At 31.5% G+C, this 18,032-nt stretch overlaps 1 protein-coding gene across 1 annotated transcript; it reads left to right on the top strand.

Moving 5' to 3' along the window:
- Positions 1-701: 701 nt before the first annotated feature.
- LOC139085561 (putative odorant receptor 92a) lies at positions 702-1,886 on the top strand. The gene has a single exon (XM_070637571.1). It carries the CDS (start codon positions 702-704, stop codon positions 1,884-1,886), a length of 1,185 nt encoding a protein of 394 aa, XP_070493672.1.
- The last annotated feature ends 16,146 nt before the right edge of the window (positions 1,887-18,032 follow it).

An 18,032-nucleotide genomic window follows, 5' to 3' on the forward strand; every position in this document is an offset into this window, starting at 1 on the left:
AATCACAAATTTCGAGACAGCTTGAAATATTCCTGAAAAAGATTTTGTTTGGCAATAGCGGTTCTAATATGAATGTCACGAAACTTTTTAAAAGTTTACCGACATTTAAGCACATCTCCAATATTCTTCACAAATGAATAAAGATCTAGCAAATGAATTATTAACTCGTGAAGTATGTTGTTCAGTATGAATTGAGCAAGCTGAATTGAGCATGAATATGCTCATTTTATAGAAGGCAGAAGGAGAAGGCAGACCAAGAATAAACTCATGGCTCCAATCAATAAAACCTTTAAATGATTTTACAAAAGGCAATGCCAGTATGAAATGAAAGTAATGCACTTTATATCGGGCAACCAGCAATAGAGTCGGTTTCAAATGCAAACTAAGTAAGGCTTTTGATCACAATTAATCTGTACGGCCAGTAAAGTAAGTAAGTGAGCACTCATGAGCATGCTCCTTGTCCGACATTCAAGGCAATTTAAAACAATCCCTCAACCTTAATCTTCCTAAATAATATTTATTGCGTCATAAAATTTACATGAAAATTCTAATGTTAAGGTCTAGACCAATGACTCGTAAATTTATTATAAAATTACACATTACATCCAATAATGACATAACAAACCAGATATAATTTAATTCTTCCAATATATCAAAATACATCAATGTAGCCTCACTTTAGTGATGACTTTCAAGTCAACATGAGGATTGAAAATTTCCTCCGCGATTTAAAGGAATGGATAAGTCCAAGCAGCAATAGAATCTTTGATTTATCTCAAAGGGATCATGAAATTGACATAAATATGTTTGTGGAATTTCCAGCAAAAATCTTCAAAGTCACCCAACTGGATTTTGATCACCTAAAAGGCTCAGAAAGCTTCTCAGTAAGAATGAAAAAATTGGCAATTTTCATCTTTAATGTCTGGAATATTTTGACATACAGTGCATTAGTAATAATAGTCTTGCTGCGGTCACATGAAGTTGTGTTTGGAATATCACTGGCACTGACATTCATGATGATTGTTATCAGGTACACTTCGTACTTTTTCAGTCGATTTGAGATTGCTGGAATTTTGGAATCATTAAGGAAGGAATATCCAAGTGAAAGGACATATGCAGACATCCTTAAGAAATATATGAAGGAATACAAAAGATTTGAGCATTTATACTCAATGAGTGTCCCGGTTCCATTTACATTGTCATTTTTGGACACATTTGTCCGTTACATGTTTATGAATGAACGAATTTTCTCACCAAAAATGTATTTTCCGTTTAATGCGACAGATCCAAAGGTATATCCATTTGTAATTACTTGGGTATATGTAGCTGAAATAATCATATCCATTTTGAACTTCTCGGATTTGACTTTATTGTTTGGAATACTCGCGTGCATCTCAATGAGATTTGAGGTTCTTGCTGAGAAGTTTAAGGACCTGAAAATCATAGCTGACAAGAGCTTATTGAGAGGAATAATCAAGCAGCTGAATGAGGAGCACATCATGCTTTTGGACATAACATCAAAAATGAACAAAATTTTCTCACTTTCATTTTTCTTCAGCTTAATTATGAGCAGTGTGTCAATGTGCTTTTTGGCATTTGAAGCTTCAATTTCTAACAGAATTGATCATGTCTTTTTCTATTCAAATTTTATTGCTTTGACACTTTTTACGATGTTTTTGCAATGCTATTATGGACAAAAGATTAAGGATACAAGCTCAAAAATTGCATATGGTGTTATTGAATGTGGATGGGAGGGCATGACTGATAATAAATTGAAGAAAGATTTGTTGTTCATTATGATGCGAGCACAAAGGGTGACAAAATTGACTGTCCTTAGTTTTGGTGATGTTACATTTGAATTGTATGCAACGGTGAGTATGAAGTAATTTGAAACAATTATCAAACGATAAATGCCCATATTTTGTCATGGATTTGAAACTTTACAATTTTCTTGGTCAACAAAAATTGTAGAAATTGTGGAAAAATTGTCAACCTAAATTTAAATTTTTCTTTTTTCAGATTTTATCAAGAGCTTACTCCTTTTTCACCATTTGTAGACAAATATATTTGGATCTATAAATTCTAATAAAGTACATATATTGTGTAACATTCTCTCAAGAGCCTCCCACTTAGAGTATTATGAAATAATTGAAATATCCCCAAAATCTAGTAATAAATTAGATTATGAAGTGAATAATCTGAATTGGTTTGGATCAAAATCACAGCCTGTCACAGATTTGCATTTGCTGCATATTAGAAACTTAAACACGAAGTTTAATATTTGACGAGAAAAAGCTTTTAACATATCCATTCCATAATTATGTATAACAAATTAAGCAAAGTAAATTAAATCAAATGAAATAAAGTTATGTCGAAATGAAATATTCAAAGCAGGAATTAAAAAGAATCTGCTCATAAATTTGATTTTATAAAATTAGACCAAGAAGAAAATTTAGAAAATTAGAAATACCAAGAAATTCGATAAAACCTAAATATTCTCAGCAAACTTATAACCAACAAATTTAATTTCTCTATCAAAAATTCAAATTCAAATTTTGTCAAACTTTGTTTGAATTAAAAAATTGAAAATACATTTTGAGCCGTAATTTTAGGGTTTAGTTCAAGTGAATCTTTTGCCAAAATATGTCATTGAGAAAGATTTTAAAATGTTTTAAATTGCGAAGTGGAAATAATGTAAAGCTTTTCAAGAAGATAGAGCCACCAAATGTTGACACATTTATTGTATTTCCAATGACTTTGTTCAAGAAAATTGAATTAAAATTCGGAATTCTCGAAGATCCTGAATCAAGCTTTCAAAAGTTCAAAAGAATTGGATTCTACATCACCAATGTGTTTAATGCTGTCCTAGTCAGTGCTTTGATTACAGTTGTTCTGGTCAGTTCCTATAATATTGTATTCGGAATTGCCTATACTTTAACATTTATGATGATTATTGTCCGGTACACGACATTCTTCATAAATCGATCAGAAATAGCTAAAATATTGGAAATTTTAAGGAAGTCATTCAAAACTGAGCAAAAGTATGCAGGAACATTGCTGAAATATCTCAAAAAAGTTAGACTAATTCAATATGGATATGCTGTGTTCGTGCCGACTCCTCTGATTCTCTCGGCCATCAAAGTATTCCTAAGATACATTTTATTCAATCAGCGACAATTCGACCCAAAATTTTACTTTCCGATTGATGCAACCAGACCAGAAATATTTCCATTTGTTTATCTTTGGTTTTACTGGTCAGAAATAATGTCGGAAGTGATTAATATAGCAGATATGGGGATGCTGTTCGGCATGATATCCTTTATCCTGGCTAGATTTGACATTTTAGGTCAAAAATTTCATGACCTTTGTGGACTTTCCGATGAATTATATTTCAAGGCAAAGCTTACAGAACTTAGAGCTGAACATGAGCTGCTTTTGAAGTTGACAGCACAAATGGACGGCATTTTTTCTCCATCATTTTTCTTCAGCATCGTTATGAGCTCGTATTCGATCTGTTTTCTGGCATTTGAGGCTTCAATAGCTGATAATATTGATCATGTCATCTTCTATTTAAGTTTTGTGGCTGTTTTATGCTTCACGATGTTCCTGCAGTGCCTATATGGACAGAGGATCAAAAATTTGAGTGCGAAAATTGCACAAAGTGTCTATGAATGTGGATGGGAGCAGATTAGTGACTTTAAATTAAGAAAGGACTTAATTTTTATCATGATGCGAGCTCAAAAGCCTGCAACTTTTACAATTATGAATTTTGGTGAAGTTACACTTGAGCAGTATGGAATGGTAGTATCATTATTAACAGACAATGAGCATACTCACCTAAATAATTGTTCTCATGAGTATTCTCAATCTATATAATTGAAGATGCTCCTTGTCGTTTCTGAAATTCTTGTGTATTTTAAGATTAAATATAATTTTTTCAATATTTTATTCAAGGTATTATCAACTGCTTATTCCTACTTCGCTATCTGCAGACAGATGTATTCTAACAATCAATAAAAAATATCTTAGATCCTCTAGTATAAAGCAGGTCGAGCATATAAAATTAAGAACGTCCCTGTTTTACACTATTGTAATGTTTTTATTCAATTTGTATACCAAATGAACCGGACTACTTTTAATTATTGTTTGGACAACGTCACATGCGATAAAATGTGTAGAATAAAGGTTTCTGCACAATTAGGCTGAATTTTTGCGAATTATCTGAAAATTTTACAAAAACAAGTTTACGTCATTGTTAACTTTAAACAAATTGACTACTTAAATTTTTGAAATTTTGAAAAAGAACACTATGTGAATTTGACAAGTGTGTCTTCAAAGAAAGCCCAAAAAAGAATAAGAAAAAAAGAAAAAAAAAATAGAATTTTTATTGCTTTCACATTTATTATAATCAATGTAATTTTTTAATATAAAATATTCATGTCTCATAAAATGTCAAATTAAATTTGAAAGTATTTTTTGAATACCATCATTAGTTTAAAGCTATTCGTGGCATGAACATGACGTTAAAAGGATTTATAGAGTTTTCTTTGATCAGAAGTAAATTAGAATTATAGCTTTAAAATTAAAAATTGGACCTGTTAAAAAATTGTCAATAAATAATAAAGAATGCATAAGTGTAAGGCGTAAAATGCGATCTGACTTGTTGAATTCAAATTTATTTAATATGGCTGTAAAAAAACTTGTTAAAAGTTGATTTTGGATTGATATAATTTTAAAACAAATTATATAATTTGAAAATTATAAATACCTAGAACAATTCTAGTTATTTTAAAAATTCCAAAAAAAATAAACATTTATGTGTAACGGTCTAAAAATATTCAAAATGACGATCAAGAAAATAGAAATCGTCAAGTGGGCAACAAAATTTTATTTACTAACAATAGATGGCGACACATATTTCGGGTCATGTTGTTGATTTTCTGTCTTCAATATTTTTAACTTTATTATGTAAAACTAAATTTTTATAAAAGTTTAGGAAATTTATAAATTATTTAAAGCAATTCTATGAAATAAAAACAAAAACTAGTTTTATTAAAAAAAAGCCAAATAAAAGCACATAGAAAAGTTAAAAAACTGTAAAAAACATTTTATTTTAAAAATATAGAAAAACTTTTATTAAAAATCCAAATTCATATTTTTTAACAATTCTCTAAATTCACACAAAAGGAAATGAATTTTATTCTCATTTAGTACAAAGTTTTATTGATTATTCACCAAAATCAAATCCATGATGCATGAAAATCATTTATTAAGTTCGCGAATACAATTTTTTTTTCTCTATTTTATGTAAAAAAAAAAAAAGATTTTCGCGTAAAAATGCTGGTTTTCCTTTTTGCATTTATAGTAACTGTCTGTTCAAACACATAATAGGTATGTAGATTTTTGAATCTTTTTAGCTGAATTTTTGGAGAAGAAAGATGTTGGTGGATGTAGAATTTCAAAATGACCGTTTTAAATTTGGATTGAATTTTTTTTTGATTTCAAATATATTTTTCAAATTTTTAAAAAAATGAATTTTTTATAAAAATTTGTTTGAATTTTTTTTTTAATTTTTTTTTGTTGGAATTTTAAATATTTAGAGAATTTTAAATTTTTTAAAATATTTCATATTTTTTTATAATGAAATTTTAAATTTTTGAAAATATTTTTTAGAATTTTTATTTTGATTTTTTTAAAAATTTTTATGATTTTTAGATTTTTTGAAAATATTCTTAAATTCTTATTTTTTTTGTAAATTCAAAATGAGGTATTTTTCCCAATTTTAAAATTGCAAGATTTTAAAAAATTGTAAAATTTTAAAAAATTAAAAAATTGAAAAATTTTAAAAAATTAAAAAATTGAAAAATTTTAAAAAATAGCAAAAATTGGAAAGTTTTTAAAAAGTTCAAAACTAAAATTAATTATTTGTTTGTCAACTGCGCCCCAACCACCCTCAAAAGACATTATCGAATATATTTCTTTTCATCAATTTACTTTATTCATCCACAGAACTGTATATATCCATATACATATATTTATAATATAGAGTAGTACATCACATACAACATACATTTTTTTTATTTCCATACATCAAAAAAAATACAAAGAGTTGAGTTTTGGATTTGATGTTGCATATCCATATTCGCAAAGAACAACGACGTCGACGACGGTGAAAAAAAAAATTATCAAAAAAAAGGAATGAGTGACTAGTGAGTGAGTGAGAGAAGCATGGATGCACGTATGTGTAAAATAGGCTCTCGTAACCATTTTTTTCTGCTATATATTTTGTGTTCATCCTGTACTTTGCACACAGAAGGCGAAACTTTATTTTTAAAAAAAAAAAATTCTCATATTTTAAAACGACGAATTGAGATGGAAATGGAACAACAAAAGTTAAAAAGAATGAACATGGAGGGAAATTTTCTACATTATAATTTTTTTACACACATAAAAAAAAGAAACTAGTAAAAAATTTCTGCATAAATGCGGAACAGGAGCACATTTTACATTGATAACATCGAAATTAATGCTTAGTAAAAGAACCTCTCAAAATCCTTAATAATTTCATTTCAATATAATATAGCCAGGTGTAGGTTTGTGCTCTCATAATACATAATGTCATCTGCTACATAATCAAAAACGGCCATGAAAACTGTATGTGTACCAAATTTCTGCTCATGCTGTCAAAATATAGTAAAATTACAGCAAAAATCAGTTTGGCGTAGTTTCATGCCCCTCAGAATACATAATTGCATCGACTACATGTTCAGGAACAGCAATCAATTCATGTTCAGGACATGAATCACTGTTGATCTGTAAGTAAATAACTAAGGACCTTCCCTGCAAAAGGAAACAGTGATATAGACGATATTACGGTAACAAGGACAAAGTGAAAATTTAAGCTTGTAAATTATGTTAAAAATACAGAACTGCATGTAGGGAGAAGTAAAAATATAAAATATTCGTGGATATCGTGTTGAAATTCACTTGGTAACCAGGGATTTTGTTGATGCTTATTTGCAGATCAAATTGGATGCTTCTCTATGCATTACAGCAGCAAATTAGTCTCATTTTCATTTTTTTATATATATGCTGGATAAAGCACTTTTCTATATTGTTTCTGTGTGAGGAATTGAAAAATTTACATTTTTTTTTTTATTTGAATAATGATGATGATGGATATGAAGGATATGAAAGAGGAATTTTTGCTGCGCAAATTTTAAATATTTTTTAATTGTTCGTTTCTTTTTTTGTCATAGCTGGACATACTTTTTTTTTGCCAATGAAATCACGTTTTCACCTAAACATGTGGAGATGGTTCTGATTTGTTGAATAATTTTTGTGAATATCATGACTAATTGTTTAAAAGCTCTTTTGTGAAATTTGTTCTTTTGGCAGTAATTTTCAAACTGTCGTTCGGAAGTAGATCGTTTATTGTCAGTTGCGTCATTTTCAGAGGGTAAATACTAATCTAGAAACGAAGCTGTAAAGTGCTCCAAGGAATCAGATTAGTTACCGACTAGAAAAGACTAAGATTCTAACAAGTTGCACAACTGTCAAGTTCGCAAGTTACAAACTTGGCATGAAATGTCAATAAATTATAACTTGATGTATGGTCGAATAATTACAGCATGTTTCACTTGATGCTGTACTGTCTCATCTCAAAGCTCCTATTTTTCCTTACAGCGTATGTTGAACTGTCCTTTAGATTAGAATGCCTTAACATATTTTTTGTAAAGCCATATCAATAAGAGCTGTTATTTTTAGTCATTCAGTTTTTGTCACACAATGAATGACTTCATTGCTCGTTAGATCACAAAACTGAGAATTTGAACAAACTTTTTGATTCGGCCAGCATTAAATCAGCATCTTTTGCTAGGGCAGCACTACGTCGGGGTTTTAAAGTAAGACAAGAAACTATCCAGATGGAAACGACTGATTTTGACCCATTTTAACTCATTATTACGACGAGTTCGCTGCTATATTGCCTACATTGTCTTAATCGTAACAAACTTATGATTAGACTTGGAATGAAATCTGAAATTGTTACTAAACTCAAATATGCGTAGACATTTAATTCCGTAACATACATGTCAGGGCACTTTGATGTCTTGTAGTAGGACCATCTAACGAAAATATTGTGATGCTCGAGATTAGCTTTGCATATTTTTGCAAAACTCTTTTATTTTGTGACCTGGTTCATTTAAATTTGTTGGACCAAAGTATTTAGCTATTTATGAATGATATTTTAGAATAAATTCTTCGAACAGAATTAGTTCAGTTTATTAAATTTTTAGATTCTATGCCAGAATTTAAGGAAATTCAAAATTCACTGAATTACTATCTAAGCTTCCATCGAATCCATTAGTTTAAGCCGTTCATAAAAATTTTTTCTAAAATCCCGCATAGTGATCATTTTCCAATTTCTTCCTCTAAACCTTCTCCACAACAAAAAAATCCCAAAACATGCCCAAAAGTCCATCATCAGAAAAACTTAAAAAATTCATCATTTCCATTCATTTTATATGCAAACATCTAAATCTCATCATACATATTACTCTGCAATAAAAAACGCCGTCATAGAAAATAGAGGAATAGAAAAATCAGCAACAGCAGCATCAGTACACACACGCTGGACACACAATTTTGCCCAACAGCAAAACCTATCCAATTCTTCTGCATCGCACACAACCACCACCATCGTCGTCGTCATCGTAAAAGAATCGCAAAAGGATGAACAAAAAAATAAAATACAGCAAAATTGCCTGGTCTGCCCCCCTCGCGATATAAAGCAGCAGTAGCTCGAAATATTGCGAAACATTTCGCGGAGAAATTTTTTTCGTATCAATAATTCAACAAAGGGAAGGTGCTGGTTTTGAAAAATTTATACAGTAAAACAAAAAATTCTTCATCAAAGTGCTTGCTGCTGCTGTTGCTTGCTGGAACCTTTTTACTGCAACAATATTCAGGCAGGAATAAATAAATAAAGTAGCACAGAGCAAAAAAAAAAGGAGTAGAAAGCCTTTGACATGACTTACTAAATGTTTAATTTTTGTGTCCTTTGCATATTTAAAGCACTTTTTAGCATCCAACAACTGAATTATGATGATGATGTTGATGATGATGATGCTGAAGAAAATTATTATCATTATTATGGCCGTACCCTTTCACCTTTTACTTCTTATTTATATTTATATTTATTTTTTTCGGCATATGACGTTATAGTCATTGCCTTTTCCCTAATTGCATGCTATATCTCTTGTTTATTCCATTTCTACACACTTTTATGTGTGCAATACTAATACAAACATTTTTCTAGATTTTTAAAGAGATTTATTTTTTTGGGGATGAAGAAGCTGGAAATGTCTGTGCGTCCCTAATAGTTTGCATGTTTAGCAAGTTTTGTCAAGCTCGTAGATCAATTGTGGTTTTCAAAATTCTCATAAAAATGTGTGAATCGTAATTATGGTGCAGATGTGATTAGCGTTGTTTAATGTCAAGTTAGTGAATATAAATGATGTCTATCATTTACAAACTATATTCTCCTGAAGAGCTGCTCGTGTTTAATGACTACTTTACTGAAATTTAAGTGTTGAGCCTCTTCATTTGTTCCTTTAGCTTGCCTAAAGAGCATTTTGAAGAGAGTTGTTGATACAGATAAAATTGCACTTGGTATTAGGATTAAGTAAATGGAAACCTACTAAAAAACCGGTCAGTCGAATTTTGAAAAAAAAATTTGAAATCATTGTGTTGAAAAATTAGATGTCCTATTCAAAGTTCTGCCAGAGACTTGAAAAGATTTGAGCCTTTTTCCAGCAACATTTTAGTAGAAATACATAAGCTTCTATCGAAAGAGCAGGCTTCAGAAGCTATCAAAGGGAAGAAGTCGAAGTTCAAAATTTTTAAATAAGCCTGACTAAGCTGTTCCTATTTGATGTAGTTTTTACTTTCAGCTATTTACATCTTTCATTTTGATGATATTGACCTTTTGAATTCGCATCTGTCTACGTGCTTGAACCAACCATATGATTCCATACCTATCTTCAAAGTCTTAATTGTTTCAACGGTCTAAGACTTTGTATTAATTTACATTATATCTATGTCAATTTATAAGAGATACCTGTTTGAAAGAACACACACTTATAGCATTGAGACACTGGTACAAAAGCTCGTTGATACAAAAGCGCCTGATACATAATTCTCTATGTTAGTTAGTCCACCTATCTACGCACTCATACCTTAAGAACACTAGAATCTATATCTGACAAATATGATATTCAGGTTTCAAATAGTTACTCCGTCATCAACATTTTTCAGTCCTATTTAATCTATAGATTACTAAAACTGGCTCATATTAATGCAAAATTCTAAAACTCACCATCAGCAACACCACTGCAAGCATTATCACCAGCAACACCATTGCCTCGCTACAAAAAGTGATCTTCTGACATTTCTCAAGAGCACTAAAAATGCGTCACGTATCCACACCATTCCCAATCCAAACTTAACAAAAGAAAATTTATTTTTTTTTTTGCAATTTGCCGTTGCGTCGACTACGTACAGAGAAAAAAAAATTCATCTCGCTGCCTTCTCCAGTTCTACAGTCAGGCTAGAAAATATCTACATATTTATATCGCAGTCTACGATGTTATGCATTTAGCAATATAATATATAGCAAATGGCAAATAGAAGGCACAGCGAGTGAGGTGTGGGAGGAGGTAGGAAGTTATGAAAAGAAAAAGGCAACAGCAGCAGAAGCAGAAAAAAAAATCATTTATTGCGAAAAAGGCATCAAGCGTATAGCACAAAAAATATTGTACACAATTTTTATTTTTTTTTTGTTCGCATTTCACACACAGTGGATTGAAAGTAGTTCGGTATGGAGGCAATGGACAGAATCATTTGTTGTTGTCCCGTGTGTAGATTGAGAAGAGCATATATCCTCGCCAAAAAGGAGGGAAAAAAAAGTGCAGAGATACAAAAGAGCCGTAGAGGAAAAAAAGCCGTCGAATATTTTTTTTTTCATTCCTCCTCGTCGTCGTTTTATGCTGATTTAAATTCAGCAATGAATAAGAGAGATGCGAGTCGCAGATTCGTAAAGGGTGGAAATTTTTTACTTTTTTTTTGTGTTGCGAAATTCGTATTTTTTTGCATAAAGTATGAGAATTTCAAAATCCTAAAAAAAGGGGGTGTCCATACACATTCATGTACATCGAAGAGAACGAGAAATTAAATTGGACATAATTTTTTTTTTTCCTCAAAATGTTATGTATGTCCATAGATATATCCATTTCAAATGTGTTGTATGTAAACTCTCTCTCTCTGCTGCTTTTTTATGGAGGTAGAAGCAGCGAAAGGATAGAGTAAAATTTTTTTGCATCGCGAAAAAGCAGCATAACTTGAAGGGAAGATGATGGGTTATTTTTTTTTTTGGTGGTGGGTGGTGTATGGGTGATGGTGGTGTAGATTCACGCGACGTTTATGTGTCCACGATGATGACTAAGGATGAGACTCTTTTCCTCCTCATCTACATATGACCGTTGATTTTTTTTTACTCTGCTAAAAAGGAGGGAGAAAAATGCGCGGATTTTTTTTGCATATAAAATATATCGTAGATGATAGGGAAAAATTTGGTAAGGAATGATAATGGGTTTTGAGATGAGAAGGCGCATTTTGAGTCAATTATTAATGGAATATGATTCTTGTAATAGTCAATTAGCGGTATATACTTGGGAGTGCAGTAGTAAGGGAGATGCATAAAATGTACACTATACCATAAATACACACAGTGTAGAAATGATCAAAACACCTTACCTAGACTGACATGACTCTGGATTGAGGTCAGATATCATCGAATTTGGCCCGAACTATGCAAGTTTGGTAACGAATTTCCAGCCAATTCCACATTTTTGCAAGTTTCTAACGTAATTTAACTAGTTCTTTGAATATTAAGACTCAAAATGGTCCAAAAGAACCACAATCGTGTTAAATTTAGAAGCGTACCGATTTTTTTTTCAAAAGTTTCCCGATATTTTGCGAACATTTTCTGGCCACCCTACCTATAGCTCAGTAGTGTGGGCATACAATCAAAAATCGGATGAAATGAGTTTGATTTCAATTCGGGATTCTTTATTCCGGATTATACTTTTTCTGTTAGATCAAAAACTGTAAGGAGTTAATTGCTTCTGTAAAATGTGATAACTTGCAAAAAGAGCTAGTTTAAGGTGACATTTATGAGTTATCATGGATCACAATGCTTAGTTTATTGTTAGCTTTGATATGGCCGCTTAATGATCTTTAGTGTGAATGCTGGCATTTGAAAATTTGTACTTTTTCATGATCAGAATCAAATTGCTATTTTAACTACGTTAGGTTAAGAAAATGCACAGTAAACTGAATAAATACCAATAAATTGGAATCTAGACTTCCAGATTGCTCTACAAATCTATCAGAATCAATTCTACACCTCCATCCCTTTCTTTACATGCTTAACTCTATTTATAAATGACTTCTTCATCTTCCCACTCCTGATTTTTCTCTTATTTTATCAAACAAAAAGCATAAAACTCTAATTTTTCATCATTAGCAGACATAACCTCAAAATAGCATCAAAACTGCACCCTACACCTTTCTGTAAGTATTGCAAAAAATTAAAATTATATATATATAGAAATTCAAAGGGGGATTTCTGCAGAAATGTATACACAAAGCGTTTTCAGATATGTAGATGATGCATACATGCTGGATCAACTGCTGTACGAAATTTTTTTTTTATAATTTCTGCGATGTGAAATACACGAAAAAAAAATGAGACTGGAACTAGAAAAAGAAGGGATGAATATAAGTGTATATATATATGTTGCCTCTAACATCCTCCTCAGAGATCGATATTACAAACATTCATATATGTTACTGCTACTGCTTGGAACTGCTGCTAGTCATACGATGTATTTTTTAATTTAATTTTTATTTATTTTATAATTTTTTATGATTTTTTTTTTCACTGCTGGACGTTTGTATGGCAAATATTACAATATTTTTTTTTTTTGCTTTTTTACATGTTACATTCTCAGGTTGGCAGCGATTTTTATTTTATTTTATTTCTCATCTCGGCATACACTAAAAAGTTGTGTTTCATGATTTTTCATATTCACACAAATTCTTGCTGCAAAAAAAAAAATATATAAATAAATTTTGCCGTTTTCTCTTTCTCTTTAGTAAGCGGTGGGAGAGGGATGGGAACTTGATGGGGATATGATTACTTTTTATGCTGCATTTGGAGAAGTCTATTAGCTACTATCAGCTCATTGTATTCCATCATTGAATTTGAATTTCGTTAGAAGTCTGGTTGACTATTTTTAAAAAAATTGAGACTTTCGAGAACTCTAATGGCACCTTGAATATTACTCATCATTCAATACAGTACAAAATTGATACTTTTGCCACCTTTTTGAACTTCTAGAGCTTAAAGTGGACCTAAACTTCATAAGAAAGCAAGTTGACGCTTTTATACGAAGTTTAGACATCTAGTCTTATATCATCGATGCCATGTGATGGCCAGTAACAAGATCGTCTAAAATACCAAACTCTATCCTAGTCTCAATGAATTCAGTTTGATCTATAGAAGCTAATGCTTGATGTTTGCTTCTTGCTATAATATTAATTTCAACAAAACGGAGTTCGATGGGTTGGACATGTTGTAAGAAGGCCTAAACTAGCTCCTTTAAATAAAGTCTTCAAGTCTGGCATTGTAGATCGCACGTTCAAAGAATTCACGAAAAGAAGCTGTTGACAGAGACCGTATTGCATTTGATATTGGAAATTGGCAAGAAGTTGGAAGCCAGCGATAGGGCCAGTTTTAGGCGGTATTTGAGAGAGTCCATGGATCAAAATTGGTCTGTATACGCAGTGAAGTAAGTAATAAAGTCAGCAAAATGATGATGAATTCCGTACTGTTCGTAGTGCAATATAACGACCATTTATTCACGGAATATGAATGATACACTTTAAGATTGTATAGAATCAACTTTATAACCTTCTAGCTCAGTGGTAAGCAACCTATTATTTTTCGCAGCAGACCTTGGTTTCAAGCTTTTATCGAAAACTCACATGGCATAATCCAGAAGGTCATTTCCGTTCTCGTTCCCGATTCCCGAAATCTTACGAGAACAAAAATTCTGGAAACCATTCCCACCACTATTCTAGCTCTAGTTTAACTACTGGAAAATTCCCCATAGCACCTCTTAACCCCGAATCATCCAAAACATTCCATCCCCTGCGCTACTGCAAAAACCAAAAAGCGCTGAAATCGCGAACTGAAAGAACAAAAACAATCGCAGCAGCCTTGTTGTGTAATATATGGAATATGTTTTATTAAGAAACATAAATTGAATTAATAAAAATTTATGTTTTATGTTTTGCGCGGGGCCCCAACGTTACATGTATATGTATATGCACATTTGTGTGCTTTCGTATTTTCTGAATAAAAAAGGATGAAAAATATTCAGTGCCAATTATATTAGATATTTCTTTCATTTAAACCAGCAAAATTTATTATTTTTTATATATTTTTTGTGTTGGTTTCTCAGAAAAACAAGCAGTAAGGAAGGAAAGCCTGGAAGCAAAAAGATGGAATTAAATGTTTGCATTTACAGACGATAAATAAAATGACTTGATGGCTTGTCATACGTATAATTGTGATGAATGTGAATGTGAATGTTTAGAAGTGACAAAAATTGTCCCTTAAGGACATTTGCTGCACAAACATCACAAAATAGCCGAAAATTTTGGTTCGATAATTCTAAAAATTAGATTTGTATTTTAGTTGGGGATGGTTCATTTATTATGTAACGCGAAAAATCAATTTTTGACTCTCAACGCTTCTTTGTTTAGGGCGGAACTAAAATACCGTCGTTGCATTTATTCGTTATTTAATAAAGGAATGGTTTCTTACTCTGACAGGCAAAGAGACCGGTTTTAGGTACCGCAGTAGTATTTTTGTATCACGAAAGCATGTTCTTAGCCTGTTAGGGTTAGGGGACGGTTGTAATTTTTAGTGCATTTTTCATTCAATTTTGAAACTTTTTTTTTCAGACACAATTTTCGATCGTGCGTTCAGCTGGCAATTTTTTGTCACTTACTTACTTGGCACGAGAGTCCATTGCCGCTTTCAGAGTTTCGTCAAAAGCTGGATCTGTCTTTAGATAACTTCTAACAGTTTGGAATTACCAGCACGTTTGCATCGTTGCTCACACTTGAATCCCATGAGCTCTTTGTTCTACCTCGAGATCTTTTTCCATCCAGAAAGTCAGTACTTGGTAATTTAAATATTGAGGCATCATCTAGTATCAATAAAGTAAGTATGTAAAGCATCATCTAATCTTCGATTGACATGACGAGCATATTTCTTTGTTACCGAATGCAAACATTAGACCATAACAGACAAGGAGCATGCCTATGAGTGCGCCATACTCAGTTGTATACTCAGTCATAAGCACACTCATTTGGGCGAGTATACTCATTGTCTGGGACAATGGAGGAGAGGAGAGAGGGGAAAAGGAAGATCGCTGACTGTGCAGATCAATTGTGATCCAAAACCTTCCATAGATGCCGTCTAAAGCTTACTTTGTCACTAGTTAAATAGTTCAGTTGCCTATTCCCGATTTCAAGTGCAATACTATCATGATTGACAGCATTTTTCAATAAGTATTTTTTTTTTTTTGGAAATGGAATGGTCTCAAAAATGTAATTTCCAAACATTCCATCAGTTTCCAGTTCTAAAAATTTATTACCATTTCAATTAAGTCATTATTAGCTGCAAAAGTGTCCATTATAAGCCATTTTTGTCAAGCATTTTTTTATATTTTTCAAAAAGAATAATTCATTGCAGCTTGTCTTGCACCTATATTTTGTTCCTTTATTCTTTTATAAAAAATTTCCATTCTTTTGCTTTTGTGTCTTCTCTTTCATTAAAATTCTTATTTTTACATAAAAAACAATGCCGCATCAGCAACAAAAAAAAAATGTGTTATCACGATGATGATGAAAAAAGGAGAGCAGCAACTGGCCGGACGAGGCTACAACATATTATTGATTAAATATAGTTTTATTCTTGAATTATTTAATCACGCCCCGAACTTGATGTAGGCAATTTTTCATGCAATTCCTGACAGCCAATGGCTCTTTGTTTTTAATGTTACCTTATATTTTTTATACATTTTTTTTTGTGTTTTTAGCTACGATAAAGTATGAAAAATTTTTTGTGAACAATTTGTTGTGCTTCTTTTCTTATTGCTGCCTTATTTTGTTGTGCACAAAAAATCATTAAACGATAATTTAAAATTATTCAAATTATTGACTGAGGGAAATGGTGGAAGAAAGAAAAGAGAAATAATTTACTGATTTATGAAGGTTTGGCGACTTCCAGGTTAGTTTTGGTGTGTGTTTGAGTGATATGACATTTTGGGGTATTTAGAGTCTTCATTTGTTGTATTTGGTAAAGCTGTAGGACCTAAAATTCTTTGTTATAGTGCTTAAGTCTACAATATTGGTCTATATATTCCGATTCTAGGATTAAATAGTTCTAGGGTTGGGCAAATATTCGAAAATATTCGAATATATTCGAATACAATTTTGTTCAACCCTAATTATTTATAGTGTTTGAATTTAGTCAGAATTCCACTGCAAACCTTCTATTCAGGCTGCACAGTTCAGTTTTGACCGAAGGCTATCCTCAGATGACGATTGATTCCAAACTCTTACTGAAATTGCATGAATTCGTAACTAATATAAGACAAGCTGCAATGAATTATTGCTCAGACTATGCTACGCTACGCTATTATAATACAGTGATGGGCAACTTGTGTGCCGCAAAGCACTGTTTGCGCCATTAATAATCCTAAAAAATTGTTGATTTCATAAAGTAGTGAATTGTGGCAGAAATGACATTTTTCTTTCGAAGCTAGTGTGTCATAATAGCTTCAAAAATGCCTAAAAAATGGTTTATTGTGCGAACTCTGAAAAAAAATTAAAATAATATCCAAAAGCCTCATAATCTACAGCACGGAAGTTCCAATAAAAATATTTTAAACCTTTTTTCCATTATATTCATCGATTATTACACAAAATTGTAGTCGATGAGCGAAAAAAAAAATGGACTCTTAATATAAAATTAAGCGTTGAATTTAAAATTAAATTATGGAAGGTAGAGCGACATTATGTCTCACATTAACTACATTGTAGTCTCCCCATTTTATTTTGAATATTTTTTTAAAGGAATCGATTCTTATTAACTATTTAATGAACGAATTAAACTGTTCGCATATCATTAGTGTATCAAGTTTCACTATAGACAACGGTCAAGTGCATCAGACTTGCCTACGGCCTATGTTCCTGAATATCATAATTTTTTTTTTTCAACTCTACACTCCTTTTTAAAAAGCATCAAAAACAAAAATATGAAAATTGCTCATCAGACTACCACGTAGCAATGAGAATAAAAAATTATAACAATTAACTTTGATTCGTTCATCGATGCTACTGGGCATTAACCAAAAAAAAGTATCGATTTTTGTTATTAATTTTCTTTTTTTTTTTTGCTCTCGTATATTTTATGCCTTTCTTCCTTTCGTCGGTGCTTGAGACATGATGAATTTTTTTGATGATGCGTGGATAAAAAAATGTCGATTTTTTTTTGGAGGTTGTTAATAATTTTTTACAGGAATTTATGTGGTAGATATCATTAAATTTATGGATATGTGAAAAATTTAAAAAATTAATTGCAAGCTTTGAAGGAATTTTGAAATCGATAGTTGGATTTTTATAATAAAACATTTTAAAAGTCCTCGTATATCAGAACTCTTTAGGATATCTAGTTGCTGAGATCTCGCGCCTCATCCTCAGCTAGCCAGCAAACCTAGCAGCCAGCAAACCAGACAGCCAGTAAACCAGACAACCAACCGATCTATGGCCAGTCGTTTGTTTCAAAAATGCCGTAAAAATGACTACAGAATAGCTTACATCGGTTAATTGAT

Source organism: Chironomus tepperi, unplaced genomic scaffold (genome assembly GCF_022539635.2).
Source record: "Chironomus tepperi strain 1889 unplaced genomic scaffold, CSIRO-AGI_Ctep_v1 contig_1, whole genome shotgun sequence".
Taxonomy (NCBI): domain Eukaryota; kingdom Metazoa; phylum Arthropoda; class Insecta; order Diptera; family Chironomidae; genus Chironomus; species Chironomus tepperi.